Source organism: Alligator sinensis, unplaced genomic scaffold, assembly GCF_000455745.1.
Source record: "Alligator sinensis unplaced genomic scaffold, ASM45574v1 scaffold199_1, whole genome shotgun sequence".
In the NCBI taxonomy this organism is placed as follows: domain Eukaryota; kingdom Metazoa; phylum Chordata; order Crocodylia; family Alligatoridae; genus Alligator; species Alligator sinensis.
The window spans coordinates 702,490-720,679 of NW_005842008.1; the positions used below are offsets into that span (position 1 = coordinate 702,490).

An 18,190-nucleotide genomic window follows, 5' to 3' on the forward strand; every position below is an offset into this window, starting at 1 on the left:
TTAAGCACATGAAATTCAGGGTTCTAGACGCCCATGAGTACACAAAGGAATTACATGCAATTCTTAACACACAAAAATTGCCCCATAAAAACGCATACTGCCAAGTGCAAAACGTACAACAGTGAATTCTACATCATGATTCTTAATGAGGATGTAAAATTCAAAGTTTTCATGGTCTCTAGGTTAATGAATGTGCTAACTCAAGTAACTATTTTCTCTTAACACATCTGACTGACCAGCTGTTTGGCCAGAATACCTTCATCCTTCCACAAGAGAAGGATACACACAGGCATGGAAGTAAGTCTCTGAAATGTCATTCATCATGGATCACTTTTTTCTTTTATTTTCTGAGCCTCCCTTCTGTTTTCCCCTTTAAATTCCCTCACTCCCAAGACACTGTTGCCATCTACCATTCTTCAAACTCAGGAGATCTAGATTCAGCTCTCTGGGGCTTGTCAGTCCAGAGGGGAAAATTGCCAAGTAAAGCAAGAAGCTTATAAATCTAGATGTAATTCAAAAAAGTATCCTCAGGTTACACAGTGCTTAACTACTAGGTTAATGGGCTGGCCCCCAACAAACATATTTCGCTTATTTTGCTTAACTATAAACCTGCAAAACAATTGATCAAATATGACAGAAATAGGCCATGCTGTTGGTGTGGGCAAGATCAAACTATTTTTCAGCAGAAATAATTAAATTCTTAGAAGAGATGGTGCTGAGCTGTGTAGTTGCATAGGAAGGCAAGTCAGTCTAACTCTGAATTTCCAACTATGCTTAAATATGGATTTTTGCTACCTTAGTTTGAAAACTTTTGCAAGCCTGTACTTTCTGCTCAGGCTGCAGAGAGAACCACCTGACCAAAAGTTTTCTAAGGGCAGAAGAGCCAGCAAGATACAGAGCCTGAGGTTGCTACGTCATAAGCAGAAGATGTGGATATATAATGAGTGGTCATGATCACTGAGTTTGTACTTGTAGGCATTTTCTCCAGCTTCTGAGATGAACTTCTGAGAATTCACTCACTGAAATACTGGCAAATAAGTGAACATATTCTTCAATATATAAGGAATCTGCAGGGCATACATCTCATGATACAAGATACAAGTAACTTCACTGTTCCTTTGCTACTGGTGACATCTTGGCTAAAGAACTCTTTTGTATTGATATTCTTCTCTATATAGGCAATACTTCACTGAGTGAGAAATGCTAGTAACTCAGTGACAGCAGCTAAAAAGAAGACATTTACTGAGCAGATATTATTGTACTCTTACTCATTCATATAAAGCATAAACTGTTAACAGCATGATAATTCTTGAAAATAATGAGGTGCCTTAATCAACTTACAATCACTTCCAGTTTTCCCTGCACATCATGTGACTTGATAACCCAATTGACAGACTTTTTACACTTGAGGATAAGTATGAGGTCCCTGACAAGCTTGGCCTCTGGTTGAGATGGTCTAATGTCAATGATTATATCCACCTGGAAAGCACTGTATGTGGAAAATAAAGACAAAGAAAGATCAGAATGCCAGAAATTTTCAGCTATCAACCTTCTTCCAATCCATCATGTTTCCAGTGTCTGGCCAGCTGATTAAAATGCTGGAGATTATCCCAGACAACACAACATGTGCAAAACAGATTGTTATTCCAGACATGCTAAAATGATTCTACAAAACAACAGAAACAAATATTTTTTAGACTAGTAAATATCATTCAGTGTTTTTCTTATATTTACAGAAAGTTTGTTACTTATTCTGGCCGATGGTTGAATAGTATTCAACTAAAGCACTAGCAGTTTGCTTTGTACAATAAGTACTTTTTCTCATTTCATCATGACAATATATAGACATACCACCAGGAAACCAAAATAGCTGTGTACACACTGAAGAACAAAATACACTTTCATGCCTAAAAAATTAAAGAAGGCAACTTCAGCAACAAGGAACAGTATTAAAAATATATTTTGAGAGTATATCTGCCGGTGCAGCTAAACTATGGAAATTATTTTTGCTTAGAATTTTGCACATGCTGTAAAATTATTACACTGTCGTGTTTAGTTTCCAATGCTTCTGGATATATAGTTATTTTAAAAAGAAAAGAAAACAGATGTCCAGCCTACTGATTGCTGGAAAATTGATGAATACAGTCCAGATTTTTAGGAGCTCAGTAAAATAAGTAGAGCAAATGGATTTCTACCCAGCAATAACATCTCATGCACAATGTAAATTCAATAGAAAAATCTCCACATCCAGCATGATTCTACAGTTATAGATAATAAAAATGTGTTTGGTTGCCAAATAATGGGTTTAGCTAAAATTATGGAGTTTGATTAAATATGCCTTCATCTTATCTTCTGTACTTATATACACATACCCATTAGTTTCTGTTGGTTTTAAATGGCTCAGTGGACATGCACTTTGTGCAGGAAACTGCTCCTTTAATAAGGACATTTGGACATACAATAAGACTGAAGCAGGCATTGACTTAGAATGCTTTCTCCCTTTTATCTTAAATTTTACTAGCAGAATATCTTAACTAAGAACATTTGGCAATTTGAAAAAACAAACTCCCATTATGTACTTTCAGCCAAAATCAAGACTCAAGAGTTCAGTCCAGGCAGAGGACTGTTACTGGTATCTCTGCAGGGGACTAGTGGTGAGGATGGACCATATAGGACAATATATATTCTTCAAGGCAGTAACTGAAGCAGTCTTCTACAGATCCCACTCATGTCATGCAGCAGCTGAATTTTGTTTCAATCCTTCCCTGCCCCTATCATGCCCCAGCCTTCCTTAAACTTTCCAGGCACTGTCATGTAAGGAACAATCTGCAGAGCTCAGTTTCAGCATTGTGCAGTGGGATGTAACCCCTTTCCTCCCCCCAAATCCAGCTTCTTTGTGCAATGGGGCTTTTCCAATTTTACTGCTCAGTGGCTGGATTTGTCCCTAATGGAATTGTCATAACTAAATTGGAACAAAAATGGGTAATCTTTAGAGAGCTGCATGGCTTTTTGGTAAGTAAATGCTAACTTATTTTCATTCTAAGGAATATGCATTTCCTGGTACTAGTGGGAAAGTATTTAAGTTGCTTAAGTCAGGCTGACAGTGAAATACATATTTTATGAACAACAACAACATTTAGTGCTTATCTAGGGTTTACACATGAGATTTTCTAAAATATCCTTCATTCACCTAATTCTGCTTCCCTTGAAGTCTTCTAAGGGTGTTTTGCCATTGATTTTGATGGAAAGACCAAAAGCTTTTGAAAAAATCTCACTGTATGTAAATCTTCATAGTACTATACAGTTATTACCTAAGTCAAGTAACTTCTACTGCTATACTGATCTTGACATCAAAGCATAAGGATATTATATGATTTGTTCTAGTGGTGGTCAGGTTTTGGGCTCCATGGGCCAAGTGAGTAGCATGGGGTCAGTCCACAGGCTGGATCAGGCCCCGCATTGCCTCCCTTTGGCTCTGCATCTAGGTCTGGCCCCATACCACCTCCACCCACCACGTGTGTCCCTACTGGGCTCTGCATGCTGGGACTGTACCCTACATGCCCAACCTAGTGTACAGGGCTGCACTATCCAGCTCACAGGGCTCCCTGTGGGTCTGGAAATTTGGAACCGGGGAATGGCCACCATTCCCCCATCACCAAATTTTTTGACCCTTGATGGTCAGAACCCATGGAAACTGGACATGCTTATACAGGAAATAACAGCAGCATCCAGTCCTAATATCCTTTGTGGCCTAAACATCTGAAATATACCTAGTTTAAACATAAAGAATCAAACTCTATAATTACTTCATATGATGAGCTAGCTGTCTTATTGACTTAATAAAATTCTGCTATTTGTCAGAAATTAACTCTAGTGTCTAATCCATAAAATATTACTTTATTCAATTAGCAGATACTTTACCTGTATGGATTGGAATTTGGAGTGATTAATTCAATAATATGAATCTCTCTTTCTTGGCCTGTATTAGACAAAAGGCATCCTTCTGCCATTTTTGGCTGAAGATAGCCCGCAAGGTAGTTAAGAGAGAGAAAGTTCTTTTCAATATTACATGTGGGAGGAAACACTTGATCTGGAAGGGGAAAAAACAAAAGAAAAACACACACACGTACACATATATACAAATACATAGATAAGTGCACTTTCCATTTAAATACAGCAATATGCTTAGGAACATGGGAGAAGAAGGGACTGCCAGGATCAGTGTGTTCAGTCCCCAGAGACTACAGGCAACCGTCTAATATACATTTGTCCAAAAAGGTCCACAAGAACAGCCTCTTTGGCTTCTTCTGTACATTACAGCAACAAAGCACCTCTAATAGCCCTCTACCAAGATTCAGATCTTTAGGGGAAAAACCCAAAATAACTGAGAAAGAACAAGAGACACAATGGCACCACCAATACCTTGTGGCTCTGTAATGATCTGGAATTATTCAAATAAAATCTGCCCAGATAATCCTAGAAAGTGAACACCACTCCTACTATAGAAGAATGAAAAAAAATGGTCCTTGCCTTGCTGGCAAAAATTTACTTCTTCCTGGTAAAGATTCCTGATTCATGGTGATGGGAATCCTGTATCATATGTATGGACGATAAAAATCAATATAATCTTTAAAAATGAGGGTCAGGATTTCAAGAGTACAGGTTGTTTCTGAAGTAAAATATGCAAATGATTTTAAATTCATACAATTTCCATTTGCTGATTGAGTTTTTCGTAATAGAAAACCCAGAAAAGAAACACTTGAAAGCAGGTGCACTGGAATGCAAGGTATAGTAAACTTCAAAGGAACACAGTATTGATAATCTGTGGATTTTCTCTTCTGAATCTAACAGAAAACTTTTAAAAGAGCTACCATCAGAGCAATATTTTCCTTCCCTCTGAAAATGTGTTCACTCTCATCACTAGTAACACTTAAGATTATTATTAGTCAATGAAATCAGAGAAAGTCTTTTCAGTTCTCATATTCTGTGCACTTGACTACACTCTGTGTAGTCAGCTCCGGTGTTTTCGAAACATGCACTCCATTTCCCCTATGAGTGGGGACTTTCATACAGCAAGAAGGAAGGGGAAAATATTTTTAAATATGGAAATTGTGCTTATAAAACACAAACATGGAGGAGGTGATTCTAGGGCAGATCTAGTAAATAGAATTCCTTTCAGTGATGATCACTTGGGTCTGTGATGCAAAACAGAAGCAATGGTCAGCAGGATAAATTCTTAAATTAGTTCTACAAAACTTCACTCCTACTATCAGTTTTTCCATTTCGAAATAATAATACCCTGCATGTCTATGAGACCCTTCATTCAAAGACACAAAGATGTTTTACCATATGACTTAATCCTCGAGCTATCCAGTGAGATATGGGCAAAGTGTGGCATAAAAGAACCAAGTGCCATATCCAAGATCATACATGAAGTCTATAGCAAAGATAGAATTAAACTCCTGGTTCATAGCTCTTTGCTTTAATCAAAAGGCTGCTTTCCACAATCAGGTACAAGATGACCAACAAATGAAGCAAATGCAGGGCATTGTACAAGCTAAATTGTGGGCAGGCAAATAGAAACTAAATTGAAACTACTTTTAATGTCTGGTTCTTTAAACCAAACTGCTTTTGGTTTGGTACCCAATTTCTTGCAGAGACTGGACACTCCTTCAATTCCTAGGTATTGTGTAAACAGCTAGAGGAGCCTCCTTATCCTCATTCTACACACAATGGCCTTTGAATATTAACTTTGCTTTCTTCTCTAGAGAAACCTTCTCTGAAAACTATATGAGGCTATAACTTTTTCAGCTGCCCAAAAAAGCACTCCCCTAACATCTGTTATGTGCCCTGCCAGATGAGCCCTGAATGTAGCTGCAATTCTGCCAACTCCTCCCACATAGCAAAGGATGGAAAATGATTCTGAGCTGATCCATACTGAATTCAAATTTATCTATACATACAGATAATAGATATTTAATTAACAGCAGCAGCTCTGCAATACATTTCATGCCACAGAAGAACCGGCTCTTAAGATGTTGTGGATGATCACCACATATGCTGTCATTAGCCATTGCAAAAGACTTGATTCCTGTTCCAAGCATCTTATTTAACAGTCTGGAATTTTCAATCAGCCTGTTTCTCTTGCTGCCATCAGCACAGAGGCTCCCCATACAGGGCCTCTTCTCAATAGTACACTTCCCCTCTGCTGCTTATTTTAACTCCACTTCACTGGTTGTCCAATGCATACGTACAGTTTCTTCTTTTTCCTCCTAGTAAATGCTGTTTACTCTTGTCACAGTTAATAAACAAACCCCTGACTGTAATGGAAGTGGAAAAGAGCCCCAAGCTATCTGTTGTTGATTATTACTTTTTAGTTTGGGGCCTATTTAGTTGCTTAAGAGATTCAATGCAGTGTTGTAACAATCTATTTAATGGATTAAAAAGTTACCAACTGGTTGGCTGATGGTCTCTCTATTTTCCTCTAATCTCCAAACAACAGCACTGTAGTATAGGATTTATTGTGAAATATCAGGGAATAATACAAGGTCATGTGTCTGGTCAGAATACAGGGATGTCTTGGAGCAGCATTTATCACAGAGTACCTACTACAGCACTGCATCACAGCTGGCAACTTTCTTCATCTTCAGTGTTTGCCAAGTTACTTGGATGAAGACTGAATATGGTATAGTGGGACCTGTAGTTTCTGTGGGCAGCACCTCCATTTTAAAGATGAGGACAGCTGCCTTCTGCTCCACTCTGCACAAATTAGGTGTTACCCTCAGCTTTCTGGCCAATGTGGCTCCTAAATTGGACACAGTTTGAGCATACCAGCTCAAACAAAATACCCCTGGTATCAGGAGACTTTTTATGAATACCAGAGCCATTAATCAGTTATCACCTTGCCATGATAAACTGCTATTGCCAAGTACTTCTAATTCAGCAATAAAAATTCCATCCAACTGGAACTTTTATTTCAGTCTAAGGTTAGGAGGAGAGAAAAGTTAGGGATTTCAGACTAGGAGCAGGCTGAGGAGTGTCTCTAACTCCGGGTTTTTGTTTTATTCTGCAGGCTGCTAGTTCCAAGTATTAGCAAGAGCTCAGAGTCTCAGTTTTACCAAGGGAAATTTAAAATTACTGTGAAAATACTGGTCAGCTTGTACAATTTTCTGTGTAAGGAGACTGAGGGGAAGCTTGGAGGGGTCTTCACATGGCCAAGTGAAGTGAAGTCGTGGCAGGTCAAACACAGCAGAAGGTAAATGTGATACCAAGTAATAATCCCCACTCAAACACAGAAAAAGGTAAATGTGATACCAAGTAATAATCCCCAGCTACTAAAAATTCAATGGAAAATTCTGGGGATTTTATCAGAGAAAGACTTGGTATCAATTCAGTGAAATATATAAAGCAATAACCCTGAAAACCATGAGGTATGGCACAATTATCTACCTCAAATCCCTCACCTGCCTTCCCCAACTGACAAAAAATAACTAAAAGGCAAGTGCCCCAGCATTTATGAAATTATTTCTCAAAGGATTTCTGGACTTAAAACCACCAACTACAATAATTAAGTAGTCTGACAAACAGTTTCTACACTAACAATATTCAACATGCCATTTGTTAAACAATGCTAACCACCCCTGGAGCTAGGGTCAGAAGTTTCAGCTTCAACACCAGCATTGTTCAATATTACCTTTCACCTAGCAGCAAACGTATGTTTTGTTATTACAGGTTACACTAAATTTTGCAGGATAGGGAATTAAAGTGACTTTTACTATTGTGTGTTGCTGGTTGAGGTCTGTGTCAAGATTACTCCTCCTAGCAGGTCACTACAGAAAGGTGCTACACAAATCCTCTGCAGTTTGGTAATGCTAATCACAGTCCACTTTATTCATATACATCTTACCATTCATTTCTGGTCCTCTCTTCATTTCTAAAGCTATTTCAAATGCATTCCCTTGGCCCAAGCCCTCATTCCAATCTGTTTAAACTCTCACCGTGCTGGTGTAATCTAGTCCCATTATATCCTTGCTGAATGGAATTCCCAACATTTGTATGTTCCCAGTCCTATTTTCTAGATGCCCAATCCTTGACTCAGCAACTAGGCCTTCCTTGCTTCACAAGTGTGTTGGCTTGGTTTTGCACGTCACAAAGGACCTAGACCTAAAAAGATCTTTCTTCTTCACATGCTTGTCTTTCTTCTGCGGCCTCAATTTTCAGATCAAATGTATTCAGTTAAGCCCTGTACCTCCAAAGCATCAAGCTCTTCCTATTTCAGCTTCTGCCAACATGAGTAAAACTGAGCAGTAGCTTACCACATGAACAGCCCTAGTGAAATCAATACGACTTTAGTAAGGTGTTATTCAATATCAATAAAAGTGACAAAAACTGGCCACCTATGAAGTGTTGAGCACTACTGAATCAAACTGGTGGCAATAGAAGTTGAGGATGTCCATCTCTTTCCAGGAGCCAACAGCACCTTGCAGGATATGATGATAGGTAGGCCAATCCGACTCATTAAAAGACTGAAATCTCTAAACCGGTGTAAACTGATTTTTTTTTTTCAAATTCATTATTTAGTTTCTTGAGTGTTTTTTTTAATCATGCTTTGCAATAGGGAGACTGTCTCTAATGGGTCTTCTCAGGGGGATCATAGAATCATAGAAAATTAGTGTTGGAAGGGATCTCAGGAGGTCATCCAGTCCAACCCCCTGCTCAAAGCAGGAACACCCCAAACTAGATCATCCCAGCCATCGCTTTATCTAGCCAAGTCTTAAAAACCTCCAAGGATAGAGACTCTACAGCCTCTCTGGGTAACTTGTTGTGATGCTTTTCTACCCTCCTAGTAAAAAAGTTCTTCCTGATACCTAACCTAAACTTCCCCTGCTGCAACTTGAGACCATGGCTCCTTGTTCTGTCATCTGCCACCACTGAGAACAGCCCAGCTCCATTCTCTTTGGAATCAGCTTTCAGGTAGTTGAAGGTTGCTATTAAATCCCCCCTCAGTCTTCTCTTCTCTGGAGTAAATAAGCCCAGTTACCTCAGCCTCTTCTCAGAAGTCACGTGCCCCAGACTTTTCACTGCCCTCTGCTGGACTCTCTCCAATTTGTCCACATCTTTTCTATAGTGGAGGCCCTCAAACTGGACACAGTACTCCAGATGTGGCCTCACCAATGCTGAATAGAGAGGAATAAACATTTCCCTCAACTGCTGGCAACGCTCCTACTAATGCAGCCCAGCATCCCGTTAGTCTTCTTCACAATAAGGGCACACTCTTGACTCATATTCAGCTTATTGTCCACTGTAACCCCCAAGTCCTTTTCTGCAGAGCTGCTGATTAGTCAGTTGGTCCCCAGCCTGTACTGGACCTTTTGGTTACTGTGCTGCCTGCTCTGAAGAAAACTGATTATTCATTCCTCTGTTCAATTGAGCTCTCAAGCCTCCTATCTTGCAGGGAGTTAAAAGATAGTTTGAACCTAAGATCCAAGTCAGCTTACAGTTCAGCTTAAGCAAGAACTCTTGGAAAACATGTTTAACTTGGTTGCTTGCCAATATCCATCTTGTCTGGATATTCATAATTAGATTGTGCCTTACAACATTTTTAAATCTGTTGCAAACTTCTATTTAGCTTATCTGACTTGAGATTTGCTAATTAGCATACAAAATTCAATGCAATTTGAGGCCCCTAATTGTTCATCTATACTGAATATGGATAACCACCACCTCACGTGTTCCAAGAGCAGCAGTGAAGGCAGATTACTTTAATACACTAATAAATATATTTCTGAATGACTTTTTGGCATTAAAATCTTAGACTGGTGCCAAGTAGAACAGAAATCAAACAGGGAAATCCCCATAGAAATTTGGCAGGTTTTGGATAAACCCAAGACAACCATGTTCTGATTTTGGGGGGAAAACCTCTTGCTTCAGGAAATACAGTGATCACATGCAGGTACCTAGGCAGAAATACTTTCTCCATATAGCTTTTTTCCTTCTTCATTTTTAACTGCATAAATTACCATGTGGGTTTTTACTTTTTTCCAATTTTCCTGCGGCAAGACTGCTGAATTAAGCATCCATTCTTCCCAGACACTGAACTGTAAGGAGGTTTTTCCTGGACAACACTGTGAACCATTTTTACAACAGCTGGACACCATGGTGTTGTAAGTCTTCACTGATGCTTTTTTATCACTATAATGTTTACCCTGTTTTTTGTACCAATATTGTTCTAAGACTGTGATTATGCCTTCAGGGCAGTGGCATAACTAGGGTGGGGGCAATCAGGGCAACTAACACAGCTGCCAATTTTGGGGGGAGAAAGGGAGGGCAAAAAAACAATTTCTGCTGACATCCATACATCCATGCCAGTGGCACAGTGATAACCAGAAGCTAGCACTGCCCCATTGCGCCAGGCCCTGGGCCACATTGCTACACTGCTGCTAAATGAAGGCATCTTTCTTTCTACAACTTTGAAGAATGTTCAGCCTTTTCTAATGTCAAAGACTGCATGCAAAATAAACTGCTACCCTCCACTCATTCAGATTCTTGAAGATTGGAGATTGCTCCCTCAGAACTCCTTGCTTTTTTGGTGAAGATGTAGGTCATTGTGGTCAGAAAGAGATTTTCCTTGGCCAACATTAAGAACTTCTTGATGAGCTGATAAACATGTGCTTAAGTGTTTTGTAGGGCAGCAGCACAATAGTAGCCATTTTGACACTGACCAGACTCAGAGACTAGGGACAGACATTCAAAAATCCTGAGCCTGAATTGATTCAATCTCTGCCTAGGTTGAATTGATTTGCAAGTGCACAGACATTCCCTTTGGACTGAAAAAAGCACATGTCTGCAGGCTAGAAGCTGGGGGGCGCTAGAGCAGCCCTCCCTTTCCTTCCACTGTAATGAGCTGAAGGGGGCCATGGCCAGGCCTGGCAGGATGCTCTAATTAAGGAAGGGTTTAAACCCCCACCCGGCCTGGATAGTCCCAGGCTTTTCCCTGCTTGCTGCTCAAGGGGCGGGAGTGTTGCCAGACCCCAGCTAGCAGTCTGAGGCAAAGGGGGGAGGGGGAAGGAGGACTGCTTGTGTGCAGTGCATGCATCTGTTGATGATACTGAGCTTTTCAATCTCCCTGCTTCTTCATACGGTCTGCAAACCAGACAGGTGAGGGAGCCAGCAGGGAACTGAAAACACAGCGTCTAGCAGCCCATCAAGAAAACAAAAGCCTCTCTCATTAGCTCAAGTTCATCTTAAACAGTTTTTTCCAAGGAAGAAACAGAGGGACATTGCCAGCTGACCTGCTGATCAGCTCCAAGGGGAAGTGGGGAAAACCCTGTGGCAGTCTGCTGGAGCTTCAGCTAGGGAGCAAGCAGAGGGGTGGGGTCAGCCCTCCTCTCTGGAGCAAAGCATCTGGGATGCTGGGGGACTCTGGTTTAACTTAAACCAGGAAGGGGTCTGGGACATTGCATAAACCAGTTTGACCCATATCAGTTAAGCCTGATACTAAATTCAACCATGTTTATCTTAAACTAGTTTCAGCCATTTTGAAACTGGTTTACGTGCACTGAAGTTATGTTCTGTTACAGGTTTAAACCAGTTTCTGATCACTTAAACCAGATTGTGTGCAATGCCTGTTCCTAGCCAGAGAGTGTAGGGACTTCATCTAGAAGAAAGAAATAGCTCACAACCTTCTAACCTAGGCTGACTCCTTGGGGCTATGAAGCACAAACATATCCAAGCTTTCTTTTAAAAAGTTAAAAGGAAGAAAACTCTTTGTCCAAAGCAGAGTGGGTAGGAAAGGAGCCTTTCTAGCTTGTCTAAAATCTCTCCCAACCATGCAGTTGGTCTGACAAAATATATCATCCCCAAAATATCCTTGCTTCTAAGAAAAAAACCCTACTTTTCTGTTTTAGGATCAGTCTTTTAACTGAATAGTGAAGATGACTGGATAACCACTTGGTGCAACTTCTGATACATGTGATGCCGCTAAGATTCTTGCTAAAAATTTCAAATGTTGGTGTATAACCTTAGATGCCAACATCTTTATACTAGTACCAAAATACTTGGCCTGATTTTCAGGCTTGTTGATCCCCTCCTCCAACATATCCATTAACCATGTTACTATTCTAAGGGACTGAAAGCTGAATTTCATGATTAACGTGCAGTACGCAGAGTATGATTATTTTATATCTTACTATTTGGCCTATTGCTCTGTTTTGTAAAAAAAATTACCTTCTCCCACTTTGATGTAAATGTTTCTTGATATTTTGAGTTCAGTGAAAGATGTAACTGCTCCATATTCCTTTTGGGCCCACTGTAACAGATGTTCATTTCTTTGAGGGAAAGGCTTTTCTTCTGTTTCTGCTAACAAGGAGAAATTTCCTTTCTCAAAGTGAACAATGGAACCTGCAGATACCTAATGGGAACAGAAATATAATTTTGATTGTGACATATTTACCTGGTACAGAACTACATACATACATTTTAAAAACATTTAATCTGCCATAAAGAAATATGTTCTTTGCAGGTGAATAAGAGGTATTTGCCTTAATTTGCATGTTTTAAAATGTTTAAAGGACATTTTAAAAAACTGTTCAGAAACCATGTAATCATTTTAAATAGCTACTAGTCTGAAAGAACATGAAGTCATGTGCTTCTGTGTTAGCCTATAGGTTCATTGATAATACTTCATTGGGTGAAAATACCTTTCTTTAGAAAAGGAAATCCTCTATTGGTGCTTTTTTTTGGATAGGACTGTATGTCTGGAGGCTTTAAATGTTTGGTCCAAAATGTAAGAGGAATGAGTCGTGCATTTTTAGAGAAATGTTTATAAATATATTACACTATCTTAGTCTCAATGGGGAAAACTAACACCTCACTCACTCTATTTACTATTTTAAATGCCATACAAACACACTGATGTGGGAGACCCTGGGAATTTTCAAATCTATCAGCTATAGAAAACAGGTTGAAACAAAGAGGAAAAGTCCAATTCTGTTTAGCTCTATCAGTGAAAGTCATAGCAACTCCAGCAGTTTTAATGGAGTAATATTGATGTCAACCAGGCAGAAAGGGAACTAAGGTCCAGATTCTCCTTCGCCTTTTAGTTTGTTGTGTGCTGCATTGGTGCTAAAAAGCAGCCCTAAATCCAGCATTACTAGTGTAAGAAAGATCAATCCAGTGTAGGGGGATCCTCTGGTGGTATACAACTGGCATAGCAACCCCTCTGCTATCCCATCTACCCAGAGATGGTGTATGAAGCATGGCCAGCACTTCCTGCACTTAGCAATACCTGGTTGTTATCCAGGCACCCTGGGGTCACTGACAGTGAGCATCCATACACCATTCTAACTTGCATGTTAAAACTGAATTGGAACATAGCTAGCTTAGCTTTCAGGGAGCAGAAGGCAATTGCTTATCATTAAGCTTCACTGTATGCTCCTTGAATGCAGTTTAGCAGCTTGTCTTGCTCACATGCTCTACCCATGTTAGTCATCCAATCACAGTTTTCAGCCAAAACTATGACATCAGATCAAGTCAACTGTAAATTTAAAGATGGAAAGTAAGGGAAAATTGATAATTTTTCTTTCAAATTATGATACCTCTGTGCAGAAAGGATTACATCATAGGAAATTTCCTCCTGTGGGAAACCAGAGGTCTCTTATATTGGAGCACAGCAGAGCCCAGCAATGATAAGGCAAAACATATATTTAAGATTTTTCAGACAGTATATTTTCTGTGGCAAGATGACCAGCGCTTGCAAAGATACAATATGCAAGTCCTGAATATACCCCAGACAATTAAGTCAACAGGCTATCAGTTCAAATAATACATTTTGAATGAACTGGGAAACACTTAGCTGACTTCATCCAAAAGGATGTTGACATGTTTGATAATAACCCTGGATGAATTTCAGTGGATAAACTGTGCTGAATTTATGTTTAAAGAGCTAGCTCCTGGCAATATGATACAGTTCCAAGCAAGGAGCAGCACGTTCTTGCTTTGCCCTTGTAGCAGCCTGGGAAGGAGACTGTGACTCCAGGAGTCACAGTCTTCCTCCAAATCTGACTAGTTGAGGAGGAAGTAAAATGCAACAGTTTTTTATGGTGTGTGTATAACAGAAACGCTGCTAAGGATGTCCAAAGGGAGGAGACATGTAGAGTTTCTTCTTCTCCTGCCTTCCTGGGTGGGGAGAGAGCCTACTCCTCTCTGGGCACCAAGCAAGGTAATGGGGTGGTGTATTATGACTTTCATCCCCTTTCAACCACACACAGATAAAACAGCGAGAAAACAAATACCTGATCATTTATATTGCCGCAATATTAAAAGCTTTTGCTGTAACTCATATGGCACCCTTCATTAATGGAGGGCAGTCTCTTTGAGTTGAGTCTAAAGCTACCAAAAGTTATCATCAGAGTAATGAAGAAATATATTTTTAACCTAACTGCATATTATCTATGCACATGCTGTTCCAGAACAAAATTTATATCTGTCTAGATTTATAAACAGCAAAAGGCACCAAACTAAAAAATTATTCCCTTGAATGAACTAAGTCAGTTAACTTCACAAACATGAAACATTCACCACTGCAAACCAACAGCAACTAATTATTCACTTTCTTGGAACTATTGTTAACATTACTATTTTAGGACATTTCAAATCAACCTACTTAGAATACATAAATGATTATCATATCAAAATGCAAATAAAACCCTCAAAAAACCTCTTGCATCCTCAAATGTGTCATGTCCTTCCACAATTCTTCCATGTGTACACTGATATTTGCTTAGTATTTTCAATAACTAATTATTACAAAGCCACATACAGCACAGACCTTGAGCTCTTCTATTTTTAAGAGAAAAGCCTCTTGCGTTTCTGAGTTTTCTTTGACCAAGCCTGTCTCAGAAAACAGCTTAGCAAACCTTTATCCCTTTGCCAGAACAGTTTTTAAAGTTTAGATTAAAATCAGTTTCAACACTGGGTAATGATTTTTGTTTCTGGTCATACAGCTATCATAGTACATTGTTTTATGAAAATGTTTTATTTAGTATAACACAAGATACATCATTTTAGCACACTTCTCAAGCAAGAAAATGCAATCAGAGAATAAGAACACCGAACATCCCCCCTCTCCCGACCCCCTTTCCTCACTAAATGGCCACACCTTAAATTTCAGAGAGGCTGAACACTAGTATCTCCTATTAAAGTTGGTCTACAACAGGATACCAAAGTCCTAGGTATCAACAAGCAGACATGACATAAGCATAGAAAAGTAAAAGTTACTAAAAGGGTAATTCATTTTATAATGGAAATTTTGAAATTCTCCTTGAATTTGGGCCAAATTAACTCCAGGTAAAACTCCATCAACTTTGATGCATTTCTAGTAAGGATTAATTTGATCTGCCACATCTCAAAGATGTAAGGAATTATGCAGAACCTTAGTCACAAGTAAATGAATTTCTGTAGTTGCTTCATATGAAGTTGAATACAAACCTGTTACAACAGATAGCCATCAGAATCATTTTAAAGATTAGATATTGAGAGAAAATATTTTATGCAGAGGAAAAGGCAAGGAGCCCCTTTGGATACTGACTTTAGAAATATATTAAATGGTGTGAGCTTTCAGTAATACACTTCATTTTTCCTCTTAAGTTTCATATTGTTCAGTGTCTGTTGACTAAACAGGTATTCTCCTATTAATTCATTTGGCTTTCAACGTATACGATAATTAAAACTTGAAAACATTTTGCAGTATTCTGTGGCATGTCGAACATCTTCCTGTTAGAAAGCTCCTGACAATGAAATTTAAAGATCCTGAATCTCAGTAGGAATCAAGTAAAGGACAGAATGGAAAATAACTAGCAAGTCTGAGGGCCTAGAACAGGGTGTTAGTTTGTCTTACAATAAATAACAAGATTCTCATCACTTTAAGTACAAAAAAGTTTGTATTTGAAATCCTGGTTTCACTACCACATTTTCACAAGCAGCGCAGGGCTCTGCAGTCTTTGCCAATGTTGAGATTTTTACTACAAGGATTTAAGGCTAGGTTAAGTGAGCCAAGCACATTATTTTTCCTGGATTGGATTCAATGAACTCTTCCAAAAAGAGGCAACCATCAATTTGTTTCAACACCTGCCCTTGAACGTTAACTACTTACTCTTCAGAACAAATCTTTCTGAAAGCAGTTCATGCTTCAAAGGGCACAGGACATTCTGGTGCATTTGAATCAAAATGTGCATTTGTTTCCTCAGGAAGATATTTATAGTATTTATCTAAGCTCTATGCAACCAAACAACTGATTGCTGTCATGTAACATACTTATCTTCCTATTCCATTTCCTTTTTTTATTGGCTGGTTTCATAGCTATAGAATAGAAAACAAGTATTCCTGCACTGCTACTTGGTGTTGTTTCTGACATGGTCATTTCCAACACTCTCACTGCTGTCGGGTCCGTTGGACACAGTTAAGTAATAAAGTGAGGGAACTCTCAAGGTAGATATGCTAAGTTAGGGAAAACAGTTTGTGAACTCGAAAAAAACTGACAATGGTTACTAAGCACTGTAGGGAAAGTGTCTCTAAAGGCCCATTCTGCAGTTAAAGTAAACGAGGGATCAGGCAACTGCAACCCATTCTATCAGTAACCATCTGAAAAACTGCCCCCAAAATATCAGTGCTGGGGCTAAAACAGAATTTCTACAGAAAACAAAAAGATATTTGAGAAAAAGAGTTTGCATGGTCACATGCCACTATCTGGAAATAGTGTATGGGTCTGAGAAGGGAACTTGCATCAAAATGGGGACTGCACCATGTGTCCCTGACCCTAAAAAAAAAAAAAAAAAGCTTGTGTCTCTTACGAAAACCATCTGTCTTCACAGAAAATGTGCCCTTGTAATACTGCCAAAGTCCTTTTTCACTTGACTTAGTTGATGATTGAGTAGCAGATGGGCAAGTTACAGGTCCTCAGGGGTAACTCTGACTTGCATACCCAACTTGAAACAATTTAATAAATATTACTTTGGTGAATAGAAACACTTCACATGCTCAAGATAGTCTCCTTCTGCTTTCTGTTATGTCCATTGCTTATTTTTCTGTCTCCTCTATGCCTCCATTTTCAAACATATCAATCTAATGCTTGAGTACACCACAATAGGCACCTGCAGGACACCAAAGACATTTGCCAAAACCCTTAAACTCTCTAGATCCACAAAGCCTACCAAAAAGCTAAGTGGGGCAGATGCATCAGTAAAAGAGAAGCAGTGTCACTTTTCTACCTAGAATATAGTATGATCAGACCTACTGTAGAAGGTGAATGGGTCCCTTTTGTGTCAGGCTCTAAATTTAAGTCACTGCAAGAACAGCCCCCACACAGTGCTGAGGCTTGCTGATGCTCTCCAACAGTGTGCTTTGATGCACTTTCATCTCTTTACATAAACAAGGTAAAACCATAAACACAGAAATATCAGGGACTCTAAATCTAACATAAATATTTTCTTCCTTGTTCATAAACTTTAATTTATGATTTGCAAAACTGTCAATGTCTAGTAATGAATTAGAATCACTGCCCTTGATGATAAGTGATTATCTATGAATTCAGTTTGATGGTATCAAACTATTTTGAATCAGATGCCAGCTTTGTATTGTATTTAACTGCTGCAGAGACAGAATTTCAGTGTTTCACTATAAAACTTTTTATTTTCTTTAAAGTTTGCTTTGTGTATGTATAATCACCATTAACACAAATCTCAACATCTATTAGTCCCAGTGCTGAAAAGAAAGGAACTGAAGAATCTACATGGCCTTATCATGCATTTCCTCTGATCCTCAGCATCCAAGGGCCCTGGTGAAAATGAAGGATGCTCAACACCTTCTCAGGAGTGCTCAGAACTTCCTAGGATCGTGTGCTTACACTTTTGTGCGTGTCCTAGAACAAAGGCCTGGGATTTTCCACCAAAAACACTGACATTCATTTACTTGAAATAGTGCCAAGGCAAGTGCAATTTTCAAAGCTTGCATGGAAAAGTTAGTAGAATGATTTAAAAAAATAAAATAAAATGAAAAGATTTCAACGGAAACAGGAAATCTGTCCCCAGAGCTTAGTTCTCTTAGTGGGTGATTATCTGTATTAATCACATGTAAACTGTGTCTTTAATCTCATTAATATATCCAAAAGGGCACAGTGCTAACATTGTGCTTAAAT

At 39.0% G+C, this 18,190-nt stretch overlaps 1 protein-coding gene across 20 annotated transcripts in view; it reads right to left on the bottom strand.

Moving 5' to 3' along the window:
* The window catches only part of TGFBR3 (transforming growth factor beta receptor 3), a 185,677-nt gene that overhangs the window by 42,879 nt on the left and 124,608 nt on the right, over positions 1 to 18,190 (bottom strand). For all 20 annotated transcript variants that reach the window (XR_003093613.1, XR_003093612.1, XR_003093610.1 and 17 more), the window contains exons 6-8: positions 12,226 to 12,409; positions 3,922 to 4,090; positions 1,342 to 1,489 (exon numbers count right to left, since the gene is read on the bottom strand). Coding sequence is in view for 6 of the 20 variants with exons in the window: in XM_006021813.3 (XP_006021875.1) it covers positions 1,342 to 1,489; positions 3,922 to 4,090; positions 12,226 to 12,409 (501 nt within the window). In the remaining 14 variants the exon portion in view is untranslated. The remainder of the gene's footprint in view (positions 1 to 1,341; positions 1,490 to 3,921; positions 4,091 to 12,225; positions 12,410 to 18,190) is intronic.